The 15,220-nt window shown below is 36.7% G+C and overlaps 3 protein-coding genes across 3 annotated transcripts; 2 read left to right on the top strand and 1 right to left on the bottom strand.

Annotated features, from left to right (window-relative positions):
- The first annotated feature begins 1,770 nt into the window (after window positions 1-1,770).
- On the top strand, window positions 1,771-7,713 carry LOC103319084 (transmembrane emp24 domain-containing protein p24delta3-like). Its single transcript, XM_008220579.3, has 4 exons — window positions 1,771-2,192; window positions 4,498-4,707; window positions 7,233-7,309; window positions 7,406-7,713. The coding sequence occupies exons 1-4, from the start codon at window positions 1,986-1,988 to the stop codon at window positions 7,548-7,550; spliced, it is 639 nt and encodes a 212-aa protein (XP_008218801.1). The 5' UTR covers window positions 1,771-1,985; the 3' UTR covers window positions 7,551-7,713.
- Window positions 7,714-8,627: 914 nt separating this feature from the next.
- On the top strand, window positions 8,628-11,513 carry LOC103319085 (transmembrane emp24 domain-containing protein p24delta3-like). The gene is made up of 4 exons (XM_008220580.3): window positions 8,628-9,096; window positions 10,351-10,563; window positions 10,965-11,041; window positions 11,128-11,513. Exons 1-4 carry the CDS (start codon window positions 8,896-8,898, stop codon window positions 11,270-11,272), a joined length of 636 nt encoding a protein of 211 aa, XP_008218802.1. The 5' UTR covers window positions 8,628-8,895; the 3' UTR covers window positions 11,273-11,513.
- Window positions 11,514-12,449: 936 nt separating this feature from the next.
- Window positions 12,450-15,007, bottom strand: LOC103319086 (F-box/RNI-like superfamily protein). The gene is made up of 4 exons (XM_008220581.3): window positions 14,822-15,007; window positions 13,342-14,084; window positions 12,913-13,193; window positions 12,450-12,824 (listed from the first exon to the last, which is right to left on the bottom strand). Exons 2-4 carry the CDS (start codon window positions 14,081-14,083, stop codon window positions 12,588-12,590), a joined length of 1,260 nt encoding a protein of 419 aa, XP_008218803.1. The 5' UTR covers window position 14,084; window positions 14,822-15,007; the 3' UTR covers window positions 12,450-12,587.
- Window positions 15,008-15,220: the final 213 nt, after the last annotated feature.

A 15,220-nucleotide genomic window follows, 5' to 3' on the forward strand; every position in this document is an offset into this window, starting at 1 on the left:
CACATCTAACATCTTTAGATCACCTTTCTTATCTCACGAATCCATGGACTTGTCAATGGGCTAATGATCACCGTCTGGACTATTACTTGAGTTAACATATCTGCCTTTAAGTGCTTAACCTAAATGGTTAATTTAAATGAAGTTTCCATGAAAGATTTAATCTAATGATTGGCTTTTACGGCACATTTCTAACACATAGCACATGACTTAAATTGACAGAAGAATGGATGGAAAGTGATGGATTTAGATGTCAGGGTGAACATTGGAGGAAAAAACTAGTTTTTGGGCACCTCGAACTGTGTAGCCTTAGACTTGATCAATATCTTGAACAAGCTAAGTCAGCCTGAAACCTGCAAAATAATGTCGAACACTCAAAGGAAACAAGAACACAAAGAACACTCAAGAACACTAAAAGAGATTTGGGAGAAACAATACTTGTATTGCTATCAAGAGAACTACACAACTCTGAGATGATTTGGCCAATCCTAGTCTTGAAGCGATGACCAGGATTACACCGATCTAACGATGAAGCACATTGTTTGTGCAAATAATCTCGCGGGAGAATATTCGCCTTGTGATCCTTCAACCTTCGATCTTCCTTTTCTCTCTTCCCCGATTCCTGTAAAAAAGACTGAGTAAATATACCATACCCGGCGGGTGTTGACCAAAGGCCCTCCGATGCCTAAGTTAGTTCAAGTGTTTGTAGGAAAACAATAGCTAAGTAAAGGGTATGGAGTTATGTTTATGGTGTGAACCGGGCGGCCGGAGCCTTGTGGAGAAAATAGGGAGAGTGGAGATGGAAAGAGAGCTTCGGGTATTTTTCTCGGGTTCTGGAGAAGGTTTAGATGTACCTTGAATGATGAATGAGGTCGTCTATTTATAGGAGCATCGGGGCTATGGTTTCATAGAGAATATGCTAAGTTCATTCTCTACCCAAATTCGTAGGGATCGAGTCGGACTTAGATAATATCTGATTTAATGATATTATCTTCTCTTTATTGAAGATAATATCTGAATTAAATGATATTATCTCTTTTTATGAATATAATATCTGAATTAATGATATTATCTTTTATTTATTAGGATAATATCTAAATTAATGGTATTATCTCATTAAATAAAGATAATATCTTATTAATTAAGATATTTATTCCAATTAATTAATTGGCCAGATAAACTGGTTCAATTAATTAATTTAAGAGATAATCTTCTTTTCACGCACTGATTGGAGACGAAAATATATGCTCCCACACACATTACAAAGGAATGTCATACATCGTATCTAGACAGTACAAAAAGTCAACTCACGTATTCCAATATGTACAAATATATAACGGGTTGGGCTATCTAGAGTGGGCTTGGCTGAAATGGGCCCCTCATAAGTGCAGGCTACAGCCTCAAATAGCGGGTCCATGACAATATAGGCAACCTAAAAGTTAATAATAATTATACAAATTTATAAATAAACCCAATCCTAGACATGTATTTATAAAAAAACCCTAACACTATTTAAACATAGAAACACACCCAAACTCAACCCCAAAATCAACAATTGTATATTTTTTGGGTGTGTTTATAAATGGGTTTTGAGTATGTGTAATGATGGGTTTTGGGTGTGTTTATAAAGTGTTTTGGGTGTTGGGTTTTTTTATAATTTCAGCCCCATTTTGGGTGTTTTAGTGAAACCCCCTAATAATTAATGAAAGCTGGTGGAATAAGTGCAAATGTTAGGGTTAGATTTAAATAAGTCAAAACTTGAGAGGGATCTACATGAAATTAACCCTAGTAAAGGGTAAGAAGAAATTGAGAGAAGCAAGCAACTTGAGCGCGATAGATCCGAAGTGTTTATGCTGGTTTGGTCTTCGCAATCTTCAAAGATCAACTGTTTATTCTGGTTAGATTTCTTAACTTAATTTCTGTGGGACAGAGAAAAACGGAGAGAGAGAGAGAGAGAGAGAGAGAGAGAACAGAGAAAGGGAATTGCGATGACGAGTACGAGTGCGAGTGGGAGTTCGGTTGCCATCATCTTCTTGATCCTGTGCTTGGTACGGACGAATCAAGCCATTTGGTTGACCTTACCCTCCTCCGGCACAAAGTGCGTTTCTGAGGAAATCCAGAACAACGTCGTCGTTTTGGCCGATTACGTCGTCATTCCCGACGATCACTCCCACTCCCCCACCATCTCCGCCAAGGTCTGTTCGCTTCAACCCCTTTTCTTTAAATTCAGTTTGGTTTGATTTTAATTTGCTTTAATTTCGTGTATTTCATGTTGATCTTTGAATTTAGCCATCTTCTTGTGGGCATTGCATTGAAGCTTTGCCTTATCTTTTGCTTTAAGGTTTTCTGGAAACCCAAAAAAGAGAGAGGGGGGAAGGAGGTCTACGATTCAAAGCCTAAACTCTTTCAACAAGGCTTTGATGATTTGATATCTATGGGCTCATAAAATGGAGTGATTTTATAATGCATATCCACATAAAGGTCCAGAATCCTTAGCTTGAGTAGCTTATTGAAACAGCTTTTGGCTTGAAGTCTTTGGATGTCTGCTATGTGAGCTGCAATTTTTGTGTGGGGGAGGGGAGAGTTGAGTAAATTTCTGTTTAACTTTGTAGACCATGCTGTTTATATACTTTAGCGGTCAAAATGTCACCATGTTGGTGTGCACTAGAAAGGAAAAGGCATAAGCTTTCTAATAGGTGACATCCTAATTTAATTGGAAACAGGAAATTAAACATCAAAAGTAATATTCTAGAAAGTCAGACATGTTAGGTAATAAGTGCCATGTGGGTTTTAATTTTCATCCCTAATTGTAAGTACGTAGATGCATATATTATCAATAAAATCCAATGTATAGTGGATTGGTTTTTCTGTCCTTGTGTAAAATTAAGAAGAAAAGAAGATTTAAAATGCAATAATCGGATCTTGTCTTCTACTTTATATGTTTCTTGCTTTTTTTGTGTGAAAATGGAATCAACTTGGGATTCATATTGTGGACTTATTTATCTTTCTGCATTGTCTGCATAAGTTTAAATAGATTCCGATGCATCAATCCATCAAAGGTATACTGCATTGGTATTTGACAGTGGCAACCTTAGCCCTTGTTCACTTTGCTGTGGAAGTATCTCCAATGTGGTCAGCCAAACACCAAGGACTTGCCAGGTTCTAGAACAAATACAAGTTCTGTCAAGGAAATTGCTTTGATCTGCAAGTTTGGTTGCAGGATTACGTTCACCTTTAGCCGGGTCACAAATTTTTTCAACAATAAGACCGTTGGCCATCTTAGTGGGAGTTAGCAAGTCCAAGGGATTCTCTGGCCTGTATTGGGAACAGTGGTTGAGTGGTTGTTGTTCATTGGTATCAGCTTTGTTTGAAGTGTACTTTTTTATATTAACAATTCTTCTCTAGAATTCTAATATTAGCCTCCTTGAAAAAAAAGAATTCTAATATTAGCCAACAGGAGAAAATATACATTTTGCTAGAACATTAGATGCTTATACAATATTCAATCCTGTTATTACTTTGTTTCATTCAAGTTAGTTGAGCTGTAGATTTTGACGTATGGATAACTCTAAATTGCAAAAGGAAAATTAAGTTTTAAAGAGAAAGTAATTACATTGACGAGTTCTCTATCATTTGACTTGGATATTATGTTTTCATTTGAGATTTTTTATTCTTGTTCTTTAGGTGACATTGCCTTATGGGAACAATCTTTATCACAGGGAGACTGCAACTTTAAGCATTCCCACCATTACCCAATATTTAGTTGATTGGCTCCTGCCCTTTTGTAAACATTAAGGAAATAGGAAATCTAAAATGTAGTAGTAATGACAATGCATTTTTCATTGGTGGTGGAGTACATTTAACCTTGGATCTTGGATACTACTTGGATGCTTTTGTTGCTGGTCAGTTGTCAAAGAATTTCCAATGTGGTCGGCCATTTACCAAGGAGTTTCCAGGTTCTAGTCTCTAGCAAAAAAAGGTTATGTCAACTGTCAAAGGGGCAGTTGCTGAGATCTGCAGGTTTTGGCTGCAGAGTCACTCAGACCTTTTTAGCAGGGTAAAGCTTTAAGTAAATCTGTTAACAATAAAACCATTGGCCATCTTAGTGGTTTCTAGTAAGTCCAAACGGGTTCTGGTCTGTATTGGGAAATTTTATATTAGCATTTCTCAGTTTTTCTTCTCTAGAAGTAGGAAACTTGACAGAAGGTATTATCGCTGAACATCAGATACTTACATGGGATTCAAACCTGTGAGTTGATGTCTTAGGAGGGACTTAGCCGACTTCTTGAGCAAAGTTTTTTTTGTAGTCAAGTTAATTAACCATTATATTTTTCAGCTATGGATAAACCCTTTAGATTGCAAAAGAAAATATTACTGGACAAATTGGAAATGAAGTGTTAAACAAATGTTGTACCGTTTGACTTGTGTAATTACTTTTTCATCTTAAATTTGGTTCTGCTTTCTTCAAACTTTAAATAGTACTTCTTGTGCTTCCTTTAGGTGACATCACCATATGGGAACAATCTTCATCAAAAGGAGAATTCAACAAATGGTCAGTTTGCATTCACAACTCATGAGGCTGGAAACTACCTGGCATGTTTTTGGGTTGATAATAATCCTGGAGGTGGTGGAGTAAGTGTCAACATTGACTGGAAAACTGGAATTGCAGCAAAGGATTGGGAATCAGTAGCAAGAAAAGAGAAGATTGAGGTAAGCACTTAATTCTTTTTATAGAATATACATATACATATAGGGTTAGGATCCTGGGACAAAGCTCTTTACAAACGTTTTCACACTTCTTTATAGCCTTTAGATATTTTAAAATCCAAGGGTCTTACATAAAGGTTAAGATGATTCTCTTTATACTACGAAGTGATATGGCAATGGCATGGAATTTAATTAAACTTTCAATTAATAAAATATGTTGGTAAAAGAGTAATATGCGAACAACGTAAACACCTTCAGCCTCCACCCTCTTCTATACCCTACACCATTGTTACTTCCCTGCCATAGACCTCCATGTTAGCAGAAAGAAAAAACTTAATCTCTGCCATAGTTCCCCAAGATTGATGGGCAATTTATAAGTTTGTTCAATGAGAAAATTACAACAATTTAGCAATCTAATAGAAGATCTACAATTTGTTTCTATGCTTGGTTTTTGTGTTAACGCTTTAATTTCCCAACTTCTTGATTAGGAGTGAATTTTGCACTTCTTATAGAGATGGATGGATGGATCTCTATCTTCCATTCCAAATCATGATGATTGTTTCCAATAGTTGTGATAGGGCCAGTCACTGAACTTTTGATCAGGCTAGTGTTTCAAATGATCTACACAATAGAGACAATAAAACTATACAAGTGTTTACTCTTGATTTTTTTTTTCGAAGTTTATTAATTCTATTGTCATATTGTTCAAAAAATTCATCTATGGCTGAGAAGTTGCATATCTGCAACGGAAGATAAGCGTTATTAAAGAAGAAAAGAAAAGAAAAGATTGAGCTAATTTTCTGTTTACACAATTCTTTTTTTCAAATTCTTTAAACTGATTTTTGTTTTTAATTTCCATGTTATTGCCACATCATTGATTGTGTGATGACAAACATCTTGTTTTCTACTTAGGGCCCTTGGATGTAATTACATCTAAACCCTCGTATTTTGAGTCTGTAAAAAAAAAAAAAAAAAGAAAGATCTAAACCCTATGTGTAATTTTTTTTCCCAGGATGCTGACCTATACTTATATGTGTGTATTGCTTTTAGTAATGGTAACATTTATCCATGCCTTGCACTTTCCAGCTTCAGTACTAGTGTATATAGACTCAATACGTAGAATGCTGGTCTCTTAGGTGCAGCATATGCTACCTAGAGACCATTAGCTGGGCTAGTTGGTGCTTTCATACGACTATTGTTATACCATTCCCATTGCTACTAAAGTTTCCAGCAATCTTTACTTTCATATTTTCTTTTGCATCCCTAATCTTGATTTTGCTTGTTTCTATGCATCTGCCCACCAGAGGTAGATCACTATAAAGCTAAACTAGCCTAGAGAGGTGAATAGGTGTCTAATCAGAATTTTTTGAATCACTCAGAAACACAATATTAACTAATCTAATTGCCATCAAATCATCCTAACAAATATATCAACAAACATACAGCTTAAGCATGCGATGGAGTTAAGTCTTGAAGCTACCCAAGCCTATATGAATGTTAGAAAAATGTATACAGAAACTTGAATTGCTTGGCACACAGTCAATCACTAATCAGTAAAGTAACATGCACAAGCCTTTACATGAGCAGCCTAAAAGGGAAAACAACGAGATCCAGCAGCAAAATTCCACAACAAAAGCTGGCCAAAACATAAAAGCCCACCATGAGAATAACATTAACAACCAAATGAAACTCCACATTTGTACTTGCACAACGATTCATCAAATGATCTAGTTCTGTGTATACAGATTTTTTTGTTTATTCGGCCCTTGACTAGAAGTATTATTTTCTATACCTTGACTCATGATGGACCTAAATTATTTTCTAAGGTTAAACAGGTCTCATACAATAGATGCACTCATCTCTTTTGCCATTGCTATGGTTTCTTCAAGTGATCTCAACTTCCACCCTCATTCTCCTGGACAAATTCCAAGGGAAGAAAAAAAAGCTTCTTTACGGAATTTATCCATCTTGATCTCCACCAAGACACAAGTTCTTATGCAGAAATTATGATCAAGATCCTAAAGTTTGTATACCTTTTATGGCACTTCTAAGAATCCCAGTATATTCAGAAGTAGGTTGTGGCTAAGTGGGGAGGTTTTAAATCAATAAAGAGTGCAAAGTACATTGAAATTGACATTCCAAAAATTGGCGTTACTATGAAAACTCTCTGTGAGACACCATTTGAATGAGAGGAAAAAAAAAACAATTGAATGAAAATTTAAAATGTATTGGGCTATAGGCTCAATCGTTATTTATCAGAAAATTTGGCCGCTTGATTTTTTGCTGAAAATCTGCCTGCACAAATACCTTTCACAGATGTGTTATATGACAAATCCCATTCAGTAATGGGAGAAATAGGAAACCAATAGTTAACTTACTTCAATATGCAGCAATGCTTGATCTTCTGTACAGTTTTTTGGGATTCAACTTCACTTAGAATTTTCACCAACTTGACAAAACTAAAAGACTCGAGTGTTTTGGATAATTAATAGCCAACACGGACATGGACTAACATTGCCCAAGTATAGGGTCTTGAGCTTGAGCTGCGGAAACTTGAAGGAGCAGTGGAGGCAATCCATGAGAATCTACTCTACCTCAAGGGCAGGTAATGTTTACCTACCTAATAGGAATGCATTCTACATTTCCTGTACTGTATTTGTGCTCTAACTTATTCCTTGTTTTGTTTTGGATGTATTCTCAGAGAATCAGAGATGAGGGACGTGAGCGAAAGAACTAACGCGAGGGTGGCATGGTTCAGTATGATGTCCTTGGCTGTCTGCATTATAGTTTCAACTCTTCAGTTATGGCATTTGAAGAGTTTTTTCCAAAAGAAGAAGCTTATCTAAGTTATGCCACACTAGTTATCTATGTAGATGAAAATGATATTGAGAAAACAAAATTTGAATGCCATGTAAACCTATTATTTCAAAGAACTTCAGTTTTCTCTGTTTTTTTCGAAAGAGACTTGAGAAAGGGAAAATAGTTAATAGATTTTAGTTGACTGAGTAACTGATATCCATTTGTATAAGTGATCTCTGATTGCCTTGCTAAAATACAGAATTGCCTAGTGCTGACCAAGCTCAAGCATGAGTTGTCAACCAGTAAACTAATGTATGCTAGCTTTGTTGCCTTCTAGAGAATCTGAAAATATAGGAACTGTTTAGTTTTCAACCACAGGTACGGTAAGCCACCTGGTATTGCCCAGCAAGCACTGCGTATATGAGATGTATTTCGAGGTCTTGTATACCATGGGGGATTAGATCGTGAGAATTTTCTTGGTCGCTCAAAAATTACTACCAAATTGAACTCCCCAAGATAAAGACCTTTACGAAGACAAGACATGGCTCAAAGAGCAGATTACTGGTATGTTTTGCCAAGAAAGGATTGAAGGGAAGTTAATGTTTTGCCAAGAAAAGAAGAGGATGAGCACATTAGATTTGTTGGCTTTGCGTAATTATTGAGGAGGAAGGAGATGCAAAAAGGTAGTTTTTAACTTGAGATGGCCAATGAACTAATCAGGTTGGGGATCACGCAAATCAGGTAGACATGCCCTTCTCTATGCAGCCACTTACCCTTACGGTGAGTTTGATTCATGTCTGATAAGGGTAGGCATGAGAAAAGGTTTTTTGGTTCATGGGAAATCAAGGCTATTTCCCTATTAGCAAAGAGCCGTCATCATAAACCATGGCGCATGAATCCCACGTAAGCGTGACCCTATGGCCACTTTGATGCTTAGGGTTGGATTAGATTATATTGCTTTAGATTAGATTCCTCACGAGATTCAAGGTACGTTACCTTCAATTTAAACAAAATTTAAACGTTTTCCTCTATTTCTTCATTCAGCATACCTTGAATCTAGTGAGTTATCTAATCTAATCCAATCTTAGGCACCAAACATGACCTATATCTCTCAAAAGCGTTGCTAAAGTCGTTTTGGCCCGAGGCGAGTGCATAATGCTTCATGAAATCTTGGGCTTTAGTTACTTTAATCCAAGGCCCATCAATGCCTTTTGGGCCATATCATCAATGTAGCCCTGTGGGACATTTATGTTGTTTCCTTTCCTTTTATGCGCATTTATATTGTTTCTTGCTTTGATTACTTTCTTATGTAATCTCCTCCGTTTTGAAACCCGAGAAACAGAGAAAAACAGAGGGAGGGAGTGAAAACACAGAGAGAGAGAGGGGATTACGATGACGAGTACAAGTGCGGTGGGCATCATCATCTTCTTCTTCATCCTGTGTTTGGTACGGACGGGTCAAGCCATTTGGATGACGTTACCGTCATCCGGTACAAAGTGCGTCTCCGAGGAAATCCAGAACAACGTCGTTGTTTTGGCCGACTACGTCGTCATTTCCGACGATCACTCCCACTCCCCCACCATCTCCGTCAAGGTCTGTGCTGCTCCAAAATTTCCTCTTTTTGCTCCTCCCCATCTCCCCTTTTTCCTTTAAATTATAATAATCAACTATCACATATGGTTTTTTTTAATTTTTTGTAATTTCTATTATCAATGCATATACTAATTTAGCAACAAAGAAAAAACCCAAAATTTAGCTGATTGGTTTTTATCCTTATGCGCATAAATTAAGACGAAAAGAGATCTCAAATGTGATACAATCACAATGCATATTTCATTGATGGTGGAAATGGAAAAATGCTAATTGTATCTTTTGTTTCTGCGTGTATATATTTGTTGCTTATGAAGATATATATATATATATATATATATATATAATGATGATGATTTATGTAAAAGTGGAGTCAACTGGTGGTGCACATGTTATGGACTTATATTATTCATATGCAATGCACGGTATTTTTGCACATTGCTAGAGGCTTGCTCTTGTTTAGATGTGATTTTGTTTCAAATGTAATCTTCCTGCAGTTTCTTGTTAAGTGTAAATAGACGACAATGCATCAAGGCATCATCGGATACTCTGCATTGGTATTTTAACAATGGCATCCTTAGCCCTTGTTCATTTGTGGTGAAAGTATTTCCAATGTGGTTGGTAAAGGTTCTAGAACAAATACTGGCTGTGTTAACTGTCCAGGCAGTTGCTTTGATCTGCAGGTTCTGAGTTAGTTAGACACCTTTTGCTGGGTTAGCTGTGCACTAAAAATCACGGAAAACTGTGAATAAATTTTATTGACATGAAGGCCATTGGCCATCTTAGTGGGAGATATTTGATCCAGGGAAGGGGTTCTCTGGCCTGTATTGCAAATATTGGCTGAGTGGTTGTGGTTCATTTGTGCTAAGATTTGTTTACAGTGGAGCTAATGAAAAGGATGCATTAGCAGTGCTTCTCTAGAGTCCTAATAGTAGCCAAAATGACAAAAGATACATCATTGCTAAGAACCTTAATTACTTATACAGGATTCAAAACTGTTGTTACTTGATGTTTGAGGGATTTGAGTGACTTCGTACTCAAATTTTTTTGTTGTGTCAAGTTAATCGAGCTGTTGATTTTTCACTTCTGGATAACTCCCCTAAATTGCAAATGGAAAACTAATGGCAAACTGAAAATGAATTTTTAAAGGGAAAGTAATTACATTGGCGGTTTCTCTATATTTGACTTGTATAATTGTATTTTCATCTTACATCTGGTGTAGTTTTCTTGTAACTTTTGGTTCTTGTGCTTCTGTAGGTGACATCGCCTTACGGGAAAGATCTTCATCACAGGGATAATGCTACACATGGTCAGTTTGCCTTTACAACTCAAGAGGCTGGTAACTACCTGGCATGTTTTTGGGTTGATAGTAATAATCCTGGAGGCAGTGGGGTAAGTGTCAACCTTGACTGGAAAACTGGAATTGCAGCTCAGGATTGGGATTCAGTAGCAAGAAAAGAGAAGATTGAGGTGAGTGCTGGGAAAATACCTTCCTTTCTTTTTTTTTTTCTTTTTTTTTCTACTAATATGCATATATACACACATGTTTTATGCATTTCATTAATGTTTTATTGTTTTTATTAATGCTAAGATAATGGACATTAGTAGTGAACTGAGTGCTGATGTGAAAAGTTTATTAAAGATTTAGGTGTCTGCAACGGCCATAGAAATGAATTTCTAGATTTTATGCTGTAAATTTATGTGACGGAAATTTGCTTTCCGACCACTAATAATGGTTTGCTATTGATTCTTGACTTATCAAGTGCAAGTCTTCACATTAGTATAGGTTAATGTGTGGCAGGATTATCAATATTTTTTTGGGCATCATTATCCTTTAATTGTGCTTATTCTAAGTATCTGCCCTCATATAGGGTCTTGAGCTTGAACTACGGAAACTGGAGGGGGCAGTGGAGGCCATCCACGAGAATCTACTTTATATCAAGGGCAGGTAATCTTTGCGTTCCTAATAAGAATTCAGTCAGGATGTCTATTTCTGTTGTAATTTATTCACTGTTTTATCTTGGATATACTCAGAGAAGCGGATATGAGGAATTTAAGTGAACGAACAAACACAAGGGTGGCGTGGTTTAGCATGATGTCCTTGGGCGTCTGCATTGGAGTTTCAGGTCTGCAGTTATTGCACCTGAAGCAATTTTTCCAAAAGAAGAAGCTTATTTAAATTATTCTACCCCAATTTATCTTTCTAGACAAAAAGTGAAATAGAAAAGGAAAATTTTAACACAAAGTAATGTAAACTATGAGTAGACAGACTGGCAGTTTTCTCGTTTTGGTCGAAAGAGAAATTTGAGAAAGGAAAAGCAATAAATTTTCAGGAAATAATGATAGTTTGAATTTCTTGTGTACCAATAGATACTTTGTTAACTGGGTAATTGATATGCATTCACTTTAGCTCTTCCTTATGCATTGGCTTTGTTGAGGTTCAAAATTGTGTATTGTTGGCCAAGATGAAGCAAAAGTTGTTGTCAAGGAACCTCTTAATGAGTTTTAACTGAACCATTTGATGTGCATCAATGTACGGTCGCTTCGATATTTCAGATAACTTGAACTCTAGGAAAAATTTGGTGTCCATCACTTCATATTGCCCGTGAAGTAGAAATTTGACACAGCAAATGGCTATTTCCATGAAGGGAAAAACTTCCCTAACACAACCGTGTTCCTATTCTCTCGTCAGGTGATGAGATACATAAGAACATGGTTGTATAAAGTTGGTTACATCTGAGATAGAATTGGCAATTTCAGTCCTGGCAAATAAATTAATTATATAAAAAGGGGGAAAACACCTTTGCTCAGGAGGCAAATAAAGGTAGCACAACAGAGGATGCTTAGAGGAGGCAGCTGAACGTGAGTTTTGCACTTTGCTTCATGATTAATCCAAATGAAGCATTTCTATCGTTCCATGAAAAAAATTTGAATTAAAAACCGCAATTCGACTCGATTGAATCCTAAATGCATTGAAGCTCTCGGTGTTAGCCTAAGTGATGAGGTGGGACAACGGGTTAGGATTAGGATAGGTCTAGGGCTTGATTCCATCCAATGTAACCAAGAATTGAATAAAACTGGACCCTGGATCTGATCCCAATCCATGCCACCTCTAAAAACACAGATGACTTTGTTTCCTACTTTAATGGCTTTTGCCCTATATCCACCCCTTAACTGGAACTAAGAGTTCCTCAATCAAAGAATCAATTACAAACCAATTACACCTTTAATACAAATTTGGCGGTTCACTTTTATTAGGTAAGGATTAGCTGCATTCAACTTTCTCAACAGACAACAGTTACATCCATAACTTAGGTGAAAATATTGCAAAAACATAGAACATACTCGGCGATGTAAATTAAAGCTAACAAACTCAATTTTGAAACCATTAAGAATGATCATAGTTCAATCAAATTAGCAGTCATGCTGTAATCAGAGAATTAAAGGAATGAAGTGAGTAAAGAAGGAAAAATCAGGAAGTCCCCGAGCGAGCTTTATTCTATTCTAACTATCTTGCGGTTCATGTATCTAAACCTGCAAATCTCATCGAAGAAATCATCTGCACTGCTATGACTGCTCTTCATCTGAAGAATCTTTATTACAATTGCCTTTAGATTCTTCCCATATTTCAACAAGGACTCAAGAGTGCTCATTTTCTGTTCAGCATTCAGTGGTGATCTCACTGTGATCACCACTTCTTCCAGACAAGGAATTGCAAATCCTGAATCAACCTGATAAAAACAGAAATATAAACTCAATTATTACCTTGAAGATTGACCTAAATTGAAATAGCAAAGTTACAAAATAGTATCGACTTACATTTTTCAGACTGTTCTTCTGACAAAGAGCAGCAAACATGGCTCCATGGATATCAAACTTTTGCAGCTTGGGATGGTTATTGAAAAAATCAACGAAGTCAACCTCTGGAAAAGGTTGAAGGGTCTCAAAATCCCCTGTGAATTCCACCTTCATAAATAGGTGCTTCACTTCACTTGCCCATTGAAGCATATTGCTTATTGCGTCCCAACACCACTGGACACCCCTAATGGATAAGAACTCCAGAGCCCCAAGTTTTTCAAAATCAACCATGTAGACTCTCCCTAAAAACACACCAGAAAACACAAAGATAAATGAGTCATTACTATAATTCACAGCAATAAGGAAATGGCCTCTTGGGTGAAAAAGAAACTGCACCCAATGCTGTACTTTTTTCAAGTCATCCAAGGTAAGCTTGTAACCAGTTATTACCTGCATTATTGGCAATTGAAAGATTCCTCAAATACTTTGCCTCACGAACCCGAATCCAACTGCAACCTTGCACCTCAAGCACTTTAATTTTTGGGCACTCCATAGAAAATGAGCAGTTTCCCAGGCCATAAAAGTCCAACTTGCACTGCTCCAGATATGGCAACTCGATCGAAACCGATCTCACTCCTTCACAACCAAGCAGCAACAAGTTGGTCAGATTAGGACAAGCCTGAAGCACAGTTGATAACGCAGGATCCTCCAATCTTGCACCAACAATTTCAAGGTTACTGAGTTTCTGGAAGACATCCCAATTGGGGGAGCGGGTCATTAAGACTCCCCAAAGTTTTAAAGACTCTAAATTTTCTGCAGCCATTAAGCAATCCAATTTTGAAGGGATTTCATGACAGGCCTGCTGTTCAGCAAGATTGTCCATTCGGAGCTCAAGATACCTAAGAGAAGGACCTATGAGCATTAACCACGAAGCAAGGCCAGCAGCTGAGAATGGGCTATACACAACCAGATTTTCTAATTTTTCAATCAGAGAAATCATCTTCAATACAATGTCATCAGGGCTGTCTCTGCCTAAATGGTTATCAAAGGAGTTTCTGGGGAAGTAAAGGCTCCTTATATAAGGGATTGAGTCCTTCCATCGTTTGGATACACAATTACAACTTGCAACGTCTCGGGCATTATTCATATGCGACAATATGTATTGAACAATAGCATCAGGGAGAGAGTCCATTCTGTGAGGACAGCAATCAAACATTTGGCAGTCATTACCAAGATACTTACAACCTTAAGTTAAAAACTTGACAAAACTAATTAATACTACAGAATTAGTACAGTTTCAGAAAGAAATAAGATTGGTCAATAATATTTAGTTATTATGACCAGGCACTGGCGATGTAAAGGAAATCTATGCTCTTTAAAGCACTCTTGACTCTTGAGATTAGTGACTTGTGCTCAGCATTTAATAATGTTCCTTGTCCCGGGAACACTAAAATGAAATATGTTTCTTTAATTTCTGGGATGCAAAAGAAACCCAGAAATACTAAGATAGTCATTCTATAAACTGAAAATCATAATTCAAGGAAATAAAATTATTGAAAATGCAGTTCGTAAGACTTGTAACTGAAACGAAGGAAGCTAAAGAAATTAGGAACAATCCATATGGGAAATGCGGAATTTACATGACTTGTGCAGATTGGATTAAGCTTTTGTTAGAAATTTATAAAACCCAGATAGAGGATGAAGATTTAGAGCAATTTGGGATGAACCCAAATAAGAAATTCCCAGTTAGGTTCCTAAGTGATTAAGAAAATGAAACCCAATTCAGACATCAGCTGTAGAGTGTGCTCCTTCAGGAGAAATATAACAAAATACCAATTAATATCAGTAGCAATGTTAGAAGCAGAAGCAAATCTGTGAAACAAACGAAGCACACAAGGATAAAAAGGAGAGAGAGACAGAGGGAGCTTACATATCAAAATTTGAATGTGGAATAAAGAAGAATGGATCTGAGAGAGGCTCCGGCTCCCTGGCTCACTCTCTCCCTAACAACCAACAATTATATATACAGACTCAACAGAAAGAGAGAGAGAGAGAGAGAGAGAGAGAGAGAGACGAGCGTGTCTTTGTGGGGAGGCGCGCTTGTGCCTCAGGGTTTGGGGGTCATTTCAAAATTCAAAAGCTTTTTTAAACGTTTTTCCTTTCAGTTTTTAGTTTTCTGTTTAAATTTGAACAAAAATATTTGTTTTTTTTTTCTTTTTCTTTTATTGGAAATGCGCCGAATAAACAAAATAAAAAACAAAATAATCTATTTAATTTATTATTTAGGAGAATAATCTTTGTTGCATTATTCCCTTATTTAAATTACACT

Source organism: Prunus mume, linkage group LG2 (genome assembly GCF_029339155.1).
Source record: "Prunus mume cultivar Tortuosa linkage group LG2, ASM2933915v1, whole genome shotgun sequence".
Classification (NCBI taxonomy): Eukaryota; Viridiplantae; Streptophyta; class Magnoliopsida; order Rosales; family Rosaceae; genus Prunus; species Prunus mume.

Coding starts and splice junctions, on each gene's coding strand:
- LOC103319084 (XM_008220579.3), top strand. CDS start 1,986: ATGACGAGTACGAGTGCGAGTGGGAGTTCGGTTGCCATCATCTTCTTG. Junction 2,193..4,497: donor CCCCCACCATCTCCGCCAAG/GTCTGTTCGCTT, acceptor TGCTTCCTTTAG/GTGACATCACCATATGGGAA. Junction 4,708..7,232: donor CAAGAAAAGAGAAGATTGAG/GTAAGCACTTAA, acceptor GCCCAAGTATAG/GGTCTTGAGCTTGAGCTGCG.
- LOC103319085 (XM_008220580.3), top strand. CDS start 8,896: ATGACGAGTACAAGTGCGGTGGGCATCATCATCTTCTTCTTCATCCTG. Junction 9,097..10,350: donor CCCCCACCATCTCCGTCAAG/GTCTGTGCTGCT, acceptor GTGCTTCTGTAG/GTGACATCGCCTTACGGGAA. Junction 10,564..10,964: donor CAAGAAAAGAGAAGATTGAG/GTGAGTGCTGGG, acceptor GCCCTCATATAG/GGTCTTGAGCTTGAACTACG.
- LOC103319086 (XM_008220581.3), bottom strand. CDS start 14,083: ATGGACTCTCTCCCTGATGCTATTGTTCAATACATATTGTCGCATATG. Junction 13,194..13,341: donor TTCAATTGCCAATAATGCAG/GTAATAACTGGT, acceptor GTGTGTTTTTAG/GGAGAGTCTACATGGTTGAT. Junction 12,825..12,912: donor AGAAGAACAGTCTGAAAAAT/GTAAGTCGATAC, acceptor TGTTTTTATCAG/GTTGATTCAGGATTTGCAAT.